General features: G+C 30.0%; 2 protein-coding genes across 3 annotated transcripts; one reads left to right on the top strand and one right to left on the bottom strand.

Moving 5' to 3' along the window:
* Positions 1-134: 134 nt before the first annotated feature.
* On the top strand, positions 135-11,205 carry Ubc7 (ubiquitin conjugating enzyme 7). Its single transcript, XM_015516305.2, has 6 exons — positions 135-589; positions 681-770; positions 840-921; positions 1,001-1,119; positions 10,644-10,784; positions 10,852-11,205. The coding sequence occupies exons 2-6, from the start codon at positions 728-730 to the stop codon at positions 10,974-10,976; spliced, it is 510 nt and encodes a 169-aa protein (XP_015371791.1). The 5' UTR covers positions 135-589; positions 681-727; the 3' UTR covers positions 10,977-11,205.
* Positions 11,206-11,329: 124 nt separating this feature from the next.
* On the bottom strand, positions 11,330-16,095 carry LOC107167313 (uncharacterized). Of its 2 annotated transcripts, XM_015516312.2 has the most exons (8): positions 15,813-16,095; positions 15,548-15,714; positions 14,489-14,829; positions 14,097-14,399; positions 13,459-14,035; positions 13,222-13,390; positions 12,963-13,161; positions 11,330-12,866 (listed from the first exon to the last, which is right to left on the bottom strand). In XM_015516312.2, exons 2-8 carry the CDS (start codon positions 15,668-15,670, stop codon positions 12,689-12,691), a joined length of 1,890 nt encoding a protein of 629 aa, XP_015371798.2. In that variant the 5' UTR covers positions 15,671-15,714; positions 15,813-16,095; the 3' UTR covers positions 11,330-12,688. The 2 variants fall into 2 exon arrangements, with proteins under 2 accessions (XP_015371798.2, XP_089076256.1); XM_089220130.1 differs by lacking the exon at positions 15,813-16,095 and having other exon boundaries at positions 15,548-15,805.
* Positions 16,096-16,199: the final 104 nt, after the last annotated feature.

Genomic DNA, 16,199 nt, shown 5'->3' with positions numbered 1-16,199 from the left:
AAATTTCACTTTGCATCAGCTGATTCTGTGCTATAATTGTATAATTTATATCCAATCCATAATTATATACAATTGCATAAACCTAACGAAGCATCTATACAGATTAACACGGCTAGATACAATAATACAATATTATTACCATGGCCCATGACGGTATAACGAAATAGTCGTGTTTCATGATCAGATGTCTATAATTATTGTAGCGTCGTTGTTCTATGGATAGCAATGATAGTGAGGTTCAAAATCACCAAAATAATGATATAATTAAATGTAATATACCATCATTCAGTATATGAACAGGATGAACGTAACTACACGACCAAATATTATATTCTATTCTGTGGTAGTCATGGTATCGACGACCGATGTGTCGGTTAGACGTTTACAATCGCATTTTGGTATTTGGTAGGCGATCAAAAATTATTTTACACGAAACGACACGACAACACTAAGGTTATTTAACTCCAATGAACAATATCATATGGTTATATAACCGAACTATAACAAGTTTCACCATCGTCATCAATACTTGGTATCAATTTTACTGTTATCAAAATTGGCCCAAGTGGCAACTATAATTTATTATTAAGTAATAATTGTTCTACATTCTACCCATTCACTTCATTACTAGTCAATATTTCTGTGTTTTATTTTTGTTTTGTATTCTGTGTTCTTTATAGACGTGTCTATTTTGTCCATTCAATAACAATTCATAAAATTATTTGCAATGGCTGGATCTGCTCTAAGACGACTTATGGCTGAATATAAACGTATGTAAATACTTTATTTATATAACATATATTTTTATTACACAAATATCTTTATGATTTATTCTGTAGAGTTGACGTTAAATCCTCCAGAAGGAATCATTGCTGGCCCAACCACTGAAGAAAATTATTTTGAGTGGGAAGCTTTAATCACGTAAGTTATAATAATATTGAATAATGTCTACCAAACAGTATACTCACAATATCTAAAACATCATTTTTATTATGAGTAGAGGACCAGAAGGGACATGTTTTGAAGGTGGTGTTTTCCCAGCTAAACTTATATTTCCATCAGACTACCCATTGAGTCCACCTAAAATGAGTTTTACTTGTGATATGTTTCATCCAAACAGTGAGTACAATTTGTGATGTAATTTAATAGTGGTCCATTGTAAAATTATGATCCATTTAAAAAATTGTCAGTGAATAATTTTAAAGTAGTATCAAGCATATTATTGACAATACTTTATTAAGAATAAAAACAATTCACGGAAAGTTCATATATACATTGTTGTTTCAATCTTAATTCATGTTTTAAAATATAATTTATATTCTAGGTACTGTTATATAACATGTTATTGAAATTATTTAACCACATAGTGGTTGTAGTCTATAATTTACATATCATGTGTGTTATTGAAATCATATTTTTATTACATAATATATAGCTAACTATATAAATTATGTTTACTTAATAATACTAATTATTTAATTAACCCTACTACTTTTTATTATGCTTTGGCACCTACTGTTAAAATTAATATTTTTATAAATCATGAAGGATATATTTTTGATTTGTAGAATAAAGTAATAAGTATTTAATGCCAGTATTGTTGAAGTATATTCATTGTTTTCTGTATGGCAGAAAATATTATTCAAATGTTATAGCACTCCATATTGCTCTCTAATACTGTAATTTAATTCTTTAAATCTTAAATATACTACAAATTGTTGTTAAATAACACCGTTCTGTAAACTATATAGATCCTTTAGATCTATGTCATCCTGTTCTCTTGATTACTGTGGATTAAGTACCCATTATCACCAATATTCAGCTAGGCTATGATTGTAATAAAACTGATTATACTATAATTAATTTGGTTTTTAATTTCTTTAATTGGTTTAAAATTTTTGAGAGTGTAGATTATTGAATTAGCAGCTCTCACCTTCCAGGATGCATTATTGAGTAATTTAACTGATTTCATTCCTACTGGTTTGGTTTGCAGCCATTCTAACTTTTCATATTAGTTTACCAAGGAACTTAAATTCTGGTTTGGAAAAAAAATAATGCTCATTTTATCCATCTATGCATTTGAGCAATCGCAATATTTTACTGAATGAAATTACTGGTGGATTACGTTCCCTAACAACTTCTAAGCCACTTGGTTCTGATGGAATTTCTGGTTATTTCTTAGCACATTTTGCCAACTATATCCTTTCAAATATATATATTATATTATATTTTTACATTAGAGGAAGATGCATTTCCAATAGCTTAGAAGACAAGTTCTATTACACCAGTTTTAAAATAAAGTGATTAAACGGATATTAAAAATTATAGACTGATTTCTGACTTAGTTCTTATTGGAAACTGCTCGAGAAAATATTTCTTAATAAAATTATAAAACCCATTGTTAATATTCTTGCCAATAGACAATATGGATTTAGATCCGGTAGCTCTAAACTCTCTAACTTGTAATCTATCATTTCAAAATTTTATTATGGAGTATTCTAATGAAAATAGTCAAGTTGATGTTGTAATATTTGTAGGATTATGATTCTTAATATATATATATATATAATTAATTAAAACATTCTGACACTTAAACCATAAGGTCATTTATATTAACAGTTTTAAATATAATACAAAATAATACATTATAATAAGTAACATGACAAAAGACTGACAATTCGTAATAACTCCTTTTATAGGTTATGTTCCACTCACATATTTACAATATGTTCCTGTCATGGAACAAACACTACAGATCCTCCAAACTTAATTACAAAAATACTATTCATATAACATATTAGTATAAATACATATTAATATAAATATATTCATTTAACAATTACAAAATAAGTAAATAAAATAAAATAATATAACAAAATATAGATATTTATAATAGCGACAATTAAAAAAAATATTTATAACAATAACCTATTATTTTACAAATTCAGTTTATTAGGTGGATGCTTTACTCGCTTAGGTCTTTCAATACTAACACAATTATCCTTATCCTAAGTTGACACCCTATCCTCTTGAGAATCTAAAACATTCTTTTCTAACTCTTCAACTACCTCCAATTTTTCCTCATTTACCTCTTCTTTCTCCAAATTAATGTTTTGATCTGTACTCATCCCTTTTTCAACAACTAACTCACAATCTATAATCTGATTCACATGTCTCTTCCAAATTCTACCATCACCTAATCTCAAGTCATAAGTAACAGGAGATAATTTCTGTAATTTAACTGTTTGTACCCATTCATCACCTCCAGTATAATTCCTACACATTACTAAATCACCAACGATATACTCTTTATTCCTATTACCTCTATACCAATTTTTATTTTTATCTAAACTTTTTTCATAATTAACTTTAGCAAAAGGTGTTAACCTATCATAGGATGTAAATAAAGAACGCCCAATATGCAATTGAGCAGGACTAAAACCAGTAGAACAGTGTTTTGTGCTATTATAAGACAAAATAAATTTTAACACACAAGTATCAATACAATCTTTGTTATTAGTACTAGAAATTACTTTCTTTAGGTAATTTTTGAATGTCCTTACTAAATTCTCTGCTGCACCGTTTGATGACGGGTTATATGGAGCAGTTTTAATGTGAAAAACACCATTGTTTTTAAGAAATTGTTCAAACTCAACAGAACACAAAGAAGGACCATTATCAGATACTAATTTTGCAGGTATACCCCAAGTTGCAAAATACTCTCTCAAAACCATAATAGTCGAATTAGATGTTATATTTAACATTCTTTTCACAAAAACCCACTTTGAATATGCATCTATAACAACTATGAATGTCATACCCTTAACAGGTCCTAAAAAATCTAAATGGATTCTTTGTGCAGGACCTTCAGGCCAAGGCCAATTATGTAACAAACTCTTAGGTGGACTATCACTAAGAATTAAACATTCTTTACACTCTTTAGTAATACATTCAATTTCAGAATCCATACCTGGCCACCATATATACGATCTAACCAACGCTTTCATCTTGACAGTACCCATATGTGTACTATGCAATTCCTGCAACAATTGTTTCCTATACTTTGGAGGAATAATCAATCTATGTCCCCACATCTAACAACCCTGCTCGATAGACAATTCCAGTCTCCTACTATAAAATGGTTTAAGATCTAGTGTAACATCCTTACTGTCATCAGGCCAATTCCCAGTAAACACTTTAATAAACACATCACGCAAAACAACATCTTTTTTTATTTCGTTACAAATATCTAAATCCCCAATAGACTTAATATTAGTAGTTACCATATTAATGAAAAAATTATCACACTCTACATCATTACTACCAGTTACACTTAAAGGCAATCTTGATAGAGCATCAGCATTACCGTTCTCTAGACCTTTAATAAATTATGTTTTATAAGTATAACCGGATAAAAATATAGCATAACGCTGTAGTCTATGTGCTGACATAAGAGGGATTCTTTTCTTTTCACCAAAAATACTGACTAAAGGCTTGTGGTCAGTCCTCAAAATAAATTTCCTTCCATACACAAACTGATGGAAATATTTAATAGCAAAAACCAAGGCAAGGGCCTCCTTATCAATTTGCGCATAATTCTTTTCAGATGCATTCAACGTTCTAGAAGCAAAAGCAATAGGCTTCTCTGATCCGTCTGGCATTATATGTGATAGTACAGCACCCACACCAAAGGGACTAGCATCGCTAGCTACAATTAATTCCAAATTTGGGTTATAATGTACCAAAACCTTATTGGATAAAATAGACTCCTTAATTTTAGAAAATGCTTTACTCTGATTTGCATTCCACACAAATTGTGTATTATTCTTTAACAATGCATATAACGGACCAGCAATAGTATAGACATATTTTCTACAAATTTACCGTAGTAATTAACTAAACCTAAAAAAGCTTTAACATCATGTGTACTTTTAGGTATTGCCACATTATTAATTGCTTTAATCCTTTCATCAGGTATATGGAGACCATTTTTATCTACCTTATAGCCTAAAAATGTAACATGGTCGCTAAAAAAATTACATTTTTCTTTCTTTACCGTTAACCCTGCCGAAGAAAGTTTATCTAAAACTCTATACAATCTTTCACTTAACTCTTTGTCATTTTTCCCAGCTATTACAATATCATCGTAAAAACACACAGTGCCTGGTATGCCACTTAATAATTTTTCCATTTCTCTCTGTAATAACCCTGGAGCTGAGGATATACTATATGGTAATCGATTAAACATAAACAATCCTTTATGAGTAGATATAGTTGTTAGTTTTTTACTCTCTTCACTAAGTACCAACTGCTGATACGCTTGGCACAAATCTAACGAACAAAATTTTACAGCCCCTTGAAACACATTCATTAGATCAGCTACTCTTGGAATAGGATATCTATCTATTTCTAAATACTTGTTAAGTGTAACCTTATAATCGCCACATAATCTTATATTCCCATCACTTTTTATTACAGGAACTATAGGCGTACCCCAATCTGAAGTTCCTACAGGCATTAACAAATTTGTATTCACTAGTCTATCAATCTCATCGCTAACTTTACCTTTTAAGGCAAATGGTAATACTCTAGGTTTAAGGAAAACAGGTTTAAAATCTTTCTTAAGAATTAAATCAAACATTTTGTGCTTATAACAACCCAAAATATCATTAAACACAGACGGAAAAGTTTGTACTACATTCTGGTATGATGTTAACTTACATAATGAGTAAGTACCAGAAAACATTGGAATACTTAACTCAGTCAACCATTCTCGACCAAGAATTGGAGGACCACCCTCTTTAACAACAACCATTTCCAATTCTTTACAAACATTGTTATATTGAACTCTAACTTTTAATACACCTAAAGGCACAATAACAGTATTGTTATAAGTTTTCAACCGTACATTAGATTGTTCCAATCTGTTCAAATATTCAATCTCATAAATTTTTAAATCATAAACATTTATAATCGCCATACTCGATCCAGTATCTATTTGAAACTCCACAATTTTATCCTGAACACTCAATTTCACACAATAAGGTTGAACATAATTTACATTTACAGTTTCTAAATTGTATAAATTGTTCAGGTTTAAATCGACATCACATTGTTCTAAATTATTAACTTTTTTTACCTTAGCCTTACACACTTTTTTTAAATGACCTAACTTAGAACAATTTGAACATGAATATGATTTATACTTACAAAATGGCTTTGTGTGACCCTTTGTCCCACAACAATAACAAACCATATCCATTTTACCATTGGCATTTGATGTAGTAACCTTCCCATTATCTTTGGTTGGTGGTATCCTGTTCCCGACCTTGTTTTGATACTTCTTACTCTTGAGCTGCTTATGATAATTAACTGCATGATGTTGATCCAATTTTGTGACGTAATTACTTGCTGATTCCATTGCAAGTCCCAATTCCACACACTTTTTAAAAGTTATCGTTCCTTCTGATAATAGTTTTTTCTTAATATTATTGTCCTTAACGCCCCAAATGAATTGATCACGCAAAGATTCATTCAAACTGGTAGCAAATTCACAAAACTCGGACATCTTCTTGAGTGCTGTGGCAAACTGAATAATAGACTCATCAGCTGCCTGTTTACGCTCTTTGAATTTATAACGTTCTGTTATTAAATTCGGTTTAGGATTAATATAATCCGACAACGACTGTTTAAGATCATCATAACTAAGATCCAAAGGATTTTTAGGCGTACATAAGTCACGAACTAAGGAATATCCATCATTCCCTAATAACGTTAGAAACATTAACTTTTGCTTATTAATTTCATTAAGGTTAACATATAACTCGAACCTTTCAACCCACGCATTAAAATCATCATCCTTTAAACGTAATTCCGACATTTGCCCTATGCAAAAACGGCTATTACCAACACCAAGAACATTACTTCCGACTTGAGAAGAATCGTGTTCACTTGACATTTTGACTTAACGATTATTGATCACGTGTTCCAAATTTCCAATACTGGCAATACTTCACAATTCGACACCCGCGAATACGTCAATACTTCGTCGCCATTGTAATATTTGTAGGATGATGATTGTTAATATATATATATATATATAATTAATTAAAACATTCTGACACTTAAACCATAAGGTCATTTATATTAACAGTTTTAAACATAATACAAAATAATAAATTATAATAAGTAACATGACAAAAGACTGACAATTCGTAATAACTCCTTTTATAGGTTATGTTCCACTCACATATTTACAATATGTTCCTGTCATGGAACAAACACTACAGATGTAATTTTCACAGATTTCAAAAAAGCCTTTGACCCTGTGGTTCACAAACTACTTATTGCACTTAACCGTGTAGGCTTCGGTGATCCATTGTTATCATGGTTTAATATTATTTATTAGTCATAATATTTAAATAAACAACAGATTTCAATTCACTTGAGTACAAGGTTTTCCTTCTACTTTAACTCCTGTTCCATCTAGTACTGCACTGGGAGAACATTTATCTCCTCTTTTTTTTTAAATTTTTTTTTTATTTTAGAACCTTCAGTGATAGCTATTACAGTTCAACAATTAATTAATAATATAGGATGAAAATGTTACAATTTAAGATAAGGTACAATAGTTGATACATGATAACAAAAGACAATTAAATTAAAATATTAGATAGTGAATTAAATATGAAATAGTGAGACATTTATTCATTTATATAAGAATAATATTACAAAACGAAAATAGATCGATAACTGTTTAGAAATTATCTACGTCAAATCATGTATATATAACATATACATATACCATAAATACGGTGTTATGTTGATTTAGCAAGGAAAGAATTAAGAGTAGTTGTGAGAAGAGAGAGTAAAGGGCTGATAATGGAATTAAGATTGGAAATGAAATTAGATAGGATATTGGAAATATTGGTGAAAGGAAGTTTTTCTTCGTTTTTCGTTGATTCAGCATATGATTTGTTTTTGGGCAGAGGTTGAGTGACCTTGACTGTCGGGGCACCCGGACATATTTTTATTTTTGAATCGTCGTTGTTGATTGTTTTGGAAATGGGTCGTTTCAGTTTTTTGGCGATAGGGCAGCCCTTATAATTTGCCGTATGGTCTCCGGAGCATAAGGCACATTTCGCGGGCAGTTCACGGGACTTAGTGCAATCCACAGTGAGATGAGTCTCACTACATTTAACACAGCGAGGGCTGCAGTATGATTTGGTGTGACCGTACATCTGGCATTTCATGCATTGGGGAGGAAAGCGGGATTTTTTTGGCTTTTCGACTGCGATTATGGAGTCTAGTAACTTGGTTATTTTAAAAATGTTATGACTGGATTCAATTGGTTCAAGACTCACTGAAAACACAGACAGTGGACTTTTCTTAGAACGATTAAGAATTGGGCGAACGCTTAAGACGGAAAAACCCGATTCCGTTAGGGCTGTCTCGATATCATCGACGGGGATCGAGTAATGCTGGTGACGAATAACCGCTTGGATTGGACGGTCGCAGTTTGGTGGAAGGTATGAAATGACAAATTTGTTTTAGCGAGATATGCCGCCGCCTTGAGATGATTGGCGCGGTCAGCTGTTTTGATTATGATAGAGTCTTTTGAGGACTTGAAACTAAACCCTTCTGGACCCACTAATCACTATAGACGAGAGCTTATTTCTTAGCTTGGAAAGATTAGTTAGGTTTTTTATATAAATTGGTGGAGACCTGTTTGATTTCATGTGAATAGTCGCTGAAGTACTCGTATCCAAACCTTGATGTAATGACTGTTCCACGCAGAGGTTAAAGTGGGGAAAAATTACAGTGGGGACTAATGTCTCCATAAAGTTTTAAGCGTTCCATATATAATTTTAGGTATAATGTTTAATGTATAAAATCCTAATTTGTTAAAGGGAATGCTTTTTAACCGCCGTCAGAGTTAAGGGGACTGAGTCCTCCTGCGTCCCCCCCTCTTTAACCCCGGGTTCCGCGACGGGAGGAAGGCTGAATACATCAGGAAGATGTTCCACAGAGAGAGAAGCATATCTGTTGTAAATACTTTTCCTTTGGTATTGTCATGCTTCGTAGGCGACGAAGCCGAAGATACCTAACTGACATTTGGATGCGTTATTATGAGACATGATTGGGTTTTATTTAATATACGACATAACGATAAAATAACACTCGTGACGACGAAAAGATGCGATAACGCAGGTATACTATGACGGTTATCGCGGAACTGATCTCCTCTCTTATTTCTTATATTTATTAATGATATTTTCTCAGTTCTCAACAATTATTGTAAATTTTTGTTATTTGCTGATGACTTAAAAATATATACTTGTGTTTCCTCTATTAATGACTGTATTTTTCTGCAAAACAAATAAAATATCTTTTTTGACTGGTGCCAGAAATGGGACATGAGTCTTAATATCTCAAAATGTTACTTTATCATAAGAGTCACCAACTATTTTTAGATTCTGAGCGGAGCGAGGAATGTTTTTAGTTTTTATAACAAATTTCTATGGAAGTCCGTTTTGAAATTTACCAAATTGGCCGCGGTTCCTAACAATTTTATTGACTTCAACACACATTTTTTGATTTATAATTAACTTCCCAAAATTGGTTTTCCCAATTATGAATATAGAGATTCAGATTATTTTTCATTACTTAAATAATTCTATTGTCATAATATAAATTTTATATGACATACTTATAGTTTTATTTATTTATGTTCTACAAATTTAAAGAACTTAAAAATTACTTCCCGGATAAGGGTCCGTAAAAAAGCGTTCACAGTCTGCCAGTTGGTGACCCCTTCTCTTCTCTATGATCTATGTCTCGATCACCCTTAGAATTTGATTATTCTAAAATGAATTATTTACTCGAATCAGTTTCTTGGATCAAAGATATTTGTATAACGGTTTTGTTGAATCCAAATTTATTGTCAACATATAGAAAATATTATTAGTAAAGCTCTAAAAATATTAAGATTTGTAAAACGCCATTCCTTTGATTTTAAAAATCCACATTCATTCCTGTTTCTGTACAATGCATTAGTCAGATTAATTATGGAATATGGTTCAATTATTTGGAGTCCATACTCCAATTCTAATATTGATAGTATTGAGTATAGCTAAAAACCACTTTTTGAGATACATATCATTCAAACTTCACATACCTATTATTGATTGCAGTTAATACAATGACAATCCAATTATATCTAAGCTGAATATTCAGACTTTATTTTTACATAATGAACTATTAGACATAACTTTTATACATAAATTAATTAACGGATTTATTAGTTCTCCTCATCTTCTAAACTCTACCCCTTTAATGTTCCTTCTTACAGTAATCATTCTCTCCCACTTTTCTATATTCTGTCTTATGCACAAATTATCTTACTAACTCATCCTTTCAAAGAGCACTGACACTTTGACACAAGTGCCCTAATAACAAATTTGTTTTCTTCTTTAACTAAATTTTTAACTTCATATTGAACTTAAAGCCTATATGATTAATGAATTATTATTTTTAAACTGTATGATAATATTATACTATTATTTTTGTTTATTCATATTAGATTGTTGCCTATTTATATAGAATTATACTTATGTAATAAAATGTAAATTTTCAAATTTTAGTTTATTCAGATGGGCGTGTATGTATTTCAATTCTTCATGCGCCTGGTGATGACCCTATGGGTTACGAATCCAGTAATGAAAGATGGAGTCCTGTACAGAGCGTTGAGAAAATTCTTCTTTCTGTTATTAGTATGCTTGCAGGTATTTATAAACTGTAAATTTTAAACTGTTATTGCATAGTGTATTCATTTAAATTTTTCTTGTTCAGAGCCAAATGACGAGAGTGGCGCAAATGTTGATGCCGCTAAAATGTGGCGCGAAGACCGTGAAGGATTTAATAAAGTAGCTGAAACGTTGGTCAGAAAAACTTTAGGGATACCAACAAGCAAATAAGGTCAGATAGGTAATAGTTTAATCGAAACATTTGGCTAGCAATGAGGAATGATATTTTAATAAACACATGTATATACATTATTAAGTTAAATTTTAAAATATAAGTTACGTATTTTATATTTTATATTTGTGTTAATCAATACTGGATTTTTATTTTTATTTGGTTCAGTCTTTGAATGTTTACGTTTGGTGGCAACAGAATAAATAAAATCACTTGCAGTTTATGAAATGGGTTATTGATTTGTTACAAATCCTCTGGAACTCTTATATCCTTCAGCTTATCAAGTGACAGTTGACATAAGTAAAATTTTTGTTCATAACAGAATAATAATAAAAAAAAAACAATACAAATATTTTACTAACCAAACATGTTTAGCTTTATTTCATTAAAATCATCAAGTAAAATCAATATATATATAATATATTATCTACAAGTCATGTATTTGACTATTTCACACAATGAGTCTCATACAGCTAAAAAAATGTACGTTTATATATTAATTATTAAAATAGAGTTAACTCTAAAATCACAATTAGTTACTTAAAAATAGGTAACAAAAAAAACATATATAAATATACAACACTAAATAATTTATAGAAATGATAATATTAATTGTTTTTCTGATTTATATTTATTCCAATGTATTAAAAATAGAAGAGAAATAATTGTAGTTTTTAAGAAATTTGAAACAAACTTTTTCTGTTGTGTTTTTGTAAGGAAAGCTCTAAGCAATACATGTATCATAGAATTTTTTTTTATTTTCAGTAAGAATTGGTTGAGAAAAAATAAACTCAAGAATTATTAAATATTTTATGTGAAATATAATTTTAGTAAAGTAAGAAACTGTTGTATACTTTTATTCTCGTTTTGTTTTTAAAATGTAATATTAATTCATCAGCATTCAACAAATAAACAGTAATTAAATAATCCAAGAATTCTACCACACATCAACTTTTTTGATTTCACAAAATGTATTTAATCATTTTCTGAATATGAATGTATACGAATATTTATCAATAAAATTACAGTTAAAGAATGATATAAATGTTATTGTTTTCAAAAACTTAATTAATTTTATTGCTGGATGTAAAATGAGTGAATACAATAATTGATAAAGATTTTTATATTTTTTAACAATATAGAATGTTTCCTCATAATTTTAGATAGTAATTATTCAATTCAAATGCCTTTATCTTGAAATAAAATTGATAAACTAGTAAGTAAATGAACAAGTTCATATTACATTAAGTACAGGACGTTTTTATAAAAATTAATACAGTGTTAGTGGCCCTAAGCCCCTAAGTATAAAAATAAATAATTGTACAACATAAACTCAACTAATAGTCGCTATAACAGTATCAAACTAATCTAGTGTAAAGAATTCCAGTTTAAAAACTAAATAAACCACAGTTGAACATTAATTTAAGCTTTAAATATTCTTTCACGTAATTAATTATTATGTACTAATAGTTTGATTTGTATGATAAAAATGTAGTTTATATAATATTGTTTCATGATATTATTATTTAACAAGTTATAACTCTAAATAGTTGAATTGTCAAGTAATTTAACAATTATTACTGTATGTGAAATAACATGAATACTAATGATTATGACTGTTTTAATAGTTTAATTTTTAAATAAGTCTTGCTAAAAATCAATTTATTTGACAAAAGTATATATTTTTTTAATTAAAAATGGGGAATCAAACTTAAGGTGGTGTAAATGAAATTAGATGTACAGCTGGAGTAGGAGTTGTTGATTTGCTACTGTCAGAGCTTCCCAGTTGCTCACAATAATAATGTGGTGTATTTAAATAATCAATCAGTCGTCTGGGTAATGGCAATTTGTAGATCAAATCTCGACGTACTGTCTTCAAAATGACAAACCTGATGACATACATAGGTTTTTTTTTAACAATTTCTTATTTAAACATATTTGTTTTATATGTATTGTTAGGTTAACATTTTTTTTTAAGAATTTACCTGGCCATGTGTTGTAAGCTTTGAACTTGTTTGAATCGAGAGACAGGATGAAGTAACTGTACTCTCATTGGTCCAAGAATTGGACGTCTATGCAAAAAGAACAAATACCTCCCACTACGAGAATGTTCTACGGCGTTTTCAACAAAGTCAACAATTGTATGACTTTTAAATTTTGTACAGCTACCAAAGCTAAAATTTCCTGAAAATAAAAATTTAAAGTGAAAATAATATTATTTATGAATTTTATTTCTATTTTTACCTTGATCATGCTCGATTCTTACATGTCGAACAAAACCATTCAACTTAAATGTCAATGAAAATATATAATGATCATCACTACTGTCACGTACAATAAACGATCCATCAGGCTCATTCGAAAGAATTTTTTCAGCAGCTTCTCCTGATGTTGGACCCCAATACCATCCATACTAAAATTATTTGATATACATAAAATAAAATGTATGATTAATATAAAAATTAAAAACAAATATCTTACGTCTTTCACTTTTTCAATACTAGAGGCAAAATCCATACTGGTCTCGCGTTCATATGTATCTCTAGGCCCATCATCAGGCACTGGTGGAAGTGCACGGTTTTCAAATGCTGTCTCTTTAGTTACATCTAAAAGAACAACAGTGTCTGTTGGATTCAACCCAGGATCCAAGTCTGTTGATGTATTTTTACGCGATCGAAAAATATTACAAAATGTTTGCTTTAAACTAAAAGAAAAGTTGGATTTGGTTGATGAAATAAATGGAGACGAACAAAAGATTTTTCTTGTTGAATGACTAGAACTATGACCAGCAATATCTTCTGAAGTACTATTTTCTTTTGCTTTCTTATGTTTAATATTCACCATAAATGAATTTTTTCTGATTTTGCATTTAGATGACACTTTGCTAACACAGTTCTCTTTGTTGTGATCATTTTGCACATCATTGCATTTTGATACATTAGCAACTTCAGGTTTGCTACACTCTCCTGTATTGCTATAAATATTGTGAAGAATGGTTCGTACATCTTTTACAGTCATGTGTATGGGCTCTTGAACATTGATACATTTTTCCCCTGGTCTGAGTTAAAAAATAATTATTAAAACAAAATAATTTTAAAATACTGGCTTGTAATGCTTACTTTTTACTAAGAGGTACGGAATGGCACTGATCACGAAATTTTCTCTTTTTTCTTAACGGTCGTCTAAAAGCAACATTAAATGGGGAACTATCGATTGGTAATGTATACGTATCACTATTAAGAGCATCATGTGAAACCGCAGAAGATATAAAATTAGAATCATCAGAAGAAACTACATTAAATAAGGAGTTATGTGATGATGAAATAGTTGATAGCAAAGAATTGTTTGATCCATTTGGTAAACGATAATTAGTCTTCCAATAAATGCCTAAATTATGATACAGTTTTTGTTGTTTTAAGTACCTAAAACAAAATTAAATCAAAGTTGCTATCAAAATTAATAAACATTATGCATGTAATTTACAATAATATACGTATTACACTATTATTACCTAGTATCATGCAATGGATCTAAGTGTGACAGTGAATCATTGATCAACGACTTTATAAAACCATCTGCATATTGTTCAACACGAATCATACATTCATTAGTGTAGACAGGAGAACAGGCATGTCTACATTGATTGTCTTTAAATTCAAATGGAGGAGAGTGAACATTAAAAGAATTGCATGGAGAGTCTTGAAACTCAACAGGAGGCTGAATTGGATTCTCTGATTTTTGAACACTAGGACATTTCTTCAATGTATTAAATTGTTGTGTGTATGATGTATCAGAATCGTCGATTAGAGAATCCTCTTGACTTAATGATAACTCATCATCACATTCTTTACACTAAAAATTAAAAAAAAATTTATTAAGACAGTTTTATACAAGATTAATAACTGATCTTGATATTTCTAATAATGAAAAATACAGTAAAATTAATTTTGGAAAACAGAATGTACTTTAAAGATAAATATTTATTGAAATGCAAAATTTTCAAGAATGAAATTGGATTTTATCAAAATAACTAAGTCAATTTTGAGTGTTCGAGAAATTACACACATAAAATACAAGCAAGACGTACCGACTTGTGTCAGGCTTAGACTTTGGTATGAGTCGGTACATAACATAGTGGCGCCCCAACCTTATTACTAAGTATAGTGGTTGCTACGCCTTGAAAATAAGGGGTGGGTGGGTACAATAACATAAATATATTTATTATTAATTAACATATTGGTTGTTGGTTGGTACTTATTTACTAATATTATAAATTAAAATATGATAAAATGTATAAAATAATATAATTTAGAGTTTGTGAGCGGGTAAAATTATCTTTTGCTCAAGCAAATAGCAAACTTAGTGAAATATTAAAAAAATTAGTAGACATAATATGGTGCAAAATCAAAAAATATTAACATTAAATTTGTTATATGACTAATATAACTTAAAAATGTTACCGCAAATTTTTATTTACACTGCTTGACAAATAATGAAACAAAATGTTAGTTGTTTACAAAGAATAAGTTTATCTATACAACATTACATAATAATAATATTATAAACTTACTTTGAATTGTGGTGAATGCTTGTTAGAACCGCTACTGGCAGAACTATTTGAAAACGAACCATTGACCAAAAGACCACTGTCGTCTTCACTGAGCAAGAGTACATCAGATGTTGGTGAATCCATCCCATATTAAAGTTCTGCAGGAAATCATTCATGCTTCCATTAACCTAATGAGGGACAATACGTGCCTTATAGAGTAGGTTCAACTTGATAAATGGATCGATTTTTGTTTGTAAACAATTAATCAATAGCGTTTAAAAATTACAATAGGCGGTGGAGCCAAACTGTTGTCCACATATTTGAACCGATTTCTTTAGCACGCCGATCTCGAATTCGGTACTGAAGAGCTTCAGTGTTCACTGAATATCTACTATTTAAACACAACTTTAAATTTAAAGGTATTGTGATTGAAAGCCAAAAGTCCAAAACTTAAAGAAAGGAAACAGTTTGTATTATTATTTATTCCAAAATAAAAGCTTATCAAAATAACACTGTACTTTGGTGTAGTTAGACAACTACAAAATACAGAAAACAGAACAGAACTAAACAGTGGTTCTCATTTCTCAAAATGTATATTTCCATCGGCGTTATCAGTATCCTTTTAAAATTAGGTATCATCAGTCCTCACATGGATAATAAAGATTTATTATCT

This window comes from Diuraphis noxia, unplaced genomic scaffold (genome assembly GCF_037042655.1).
Source record: "Diuraphis noxia isolate RWA-SAM2 unplaced genomic scaffold, SU_Dnox_SAM2 contig0002, whole genome shotgun sequence".
In the NCBI taxonomy this organism is placed as follows: domain Eukaryota; kingdom Metazoa; phylum Arthropoda; class Insecta; order Hemiptera; family Aphididae; genus Diuraphis; species Diuraphis noxia.
This window is presented reverse-complemented; position numbering and strand designations above follow the sequence as displayed.

What these genes read in the sequence shown, in the direction of transcription:
- Ubc7 (XM_015516305.2), top strand. Translation starts at nt 728, where the DNA reads ATGGCTGGATCTGCTCTAAGACGACTTATGGCTGAATATAAAC. An exon ending in ACTTATGGCTGAATATAAAC is followed by an intron (nt 771 to 839) that starts GTATGTAAATAC and finishes TTTATTCTGTAG; the next exon opens with AGTTGACGTTAAATCCTCCA. An exon ending in TGTTATTAGTATGCTTGCAG is followed by an intron (nt 10,785 to 10,851) that starts GTATTTATAAAC and finishes TTTCTTGTTCAG; the next exon opens with AGCCAAATGACGAGAGTGGC.
- LOC107167313 (XM_015516312.2), bottom strand. Translation starts at nt 15,670, where the DNA reads ATGGATTCACCAACATCTGATGTACTCTTGCTCAGTGAAGACGACAGT. An exon ending in GATCCATTGCATGATACTAG is followed by an intron (nt 14,400 to 14,488) that starts GTAATAATAGTG and finishes ATTTTGTTTTAG; the next exon opens with GTACTTAAAACAACAAAAAC. An exon ending in TCCGTACCTCTTAGTAAAAA is followed by an intron (nt 14,036 to 14,096) that starts GTAAGCATTACA and finishes TTTTTAACTCAG; the next exon opens with ACCAGGGGAAAAATGTATCA.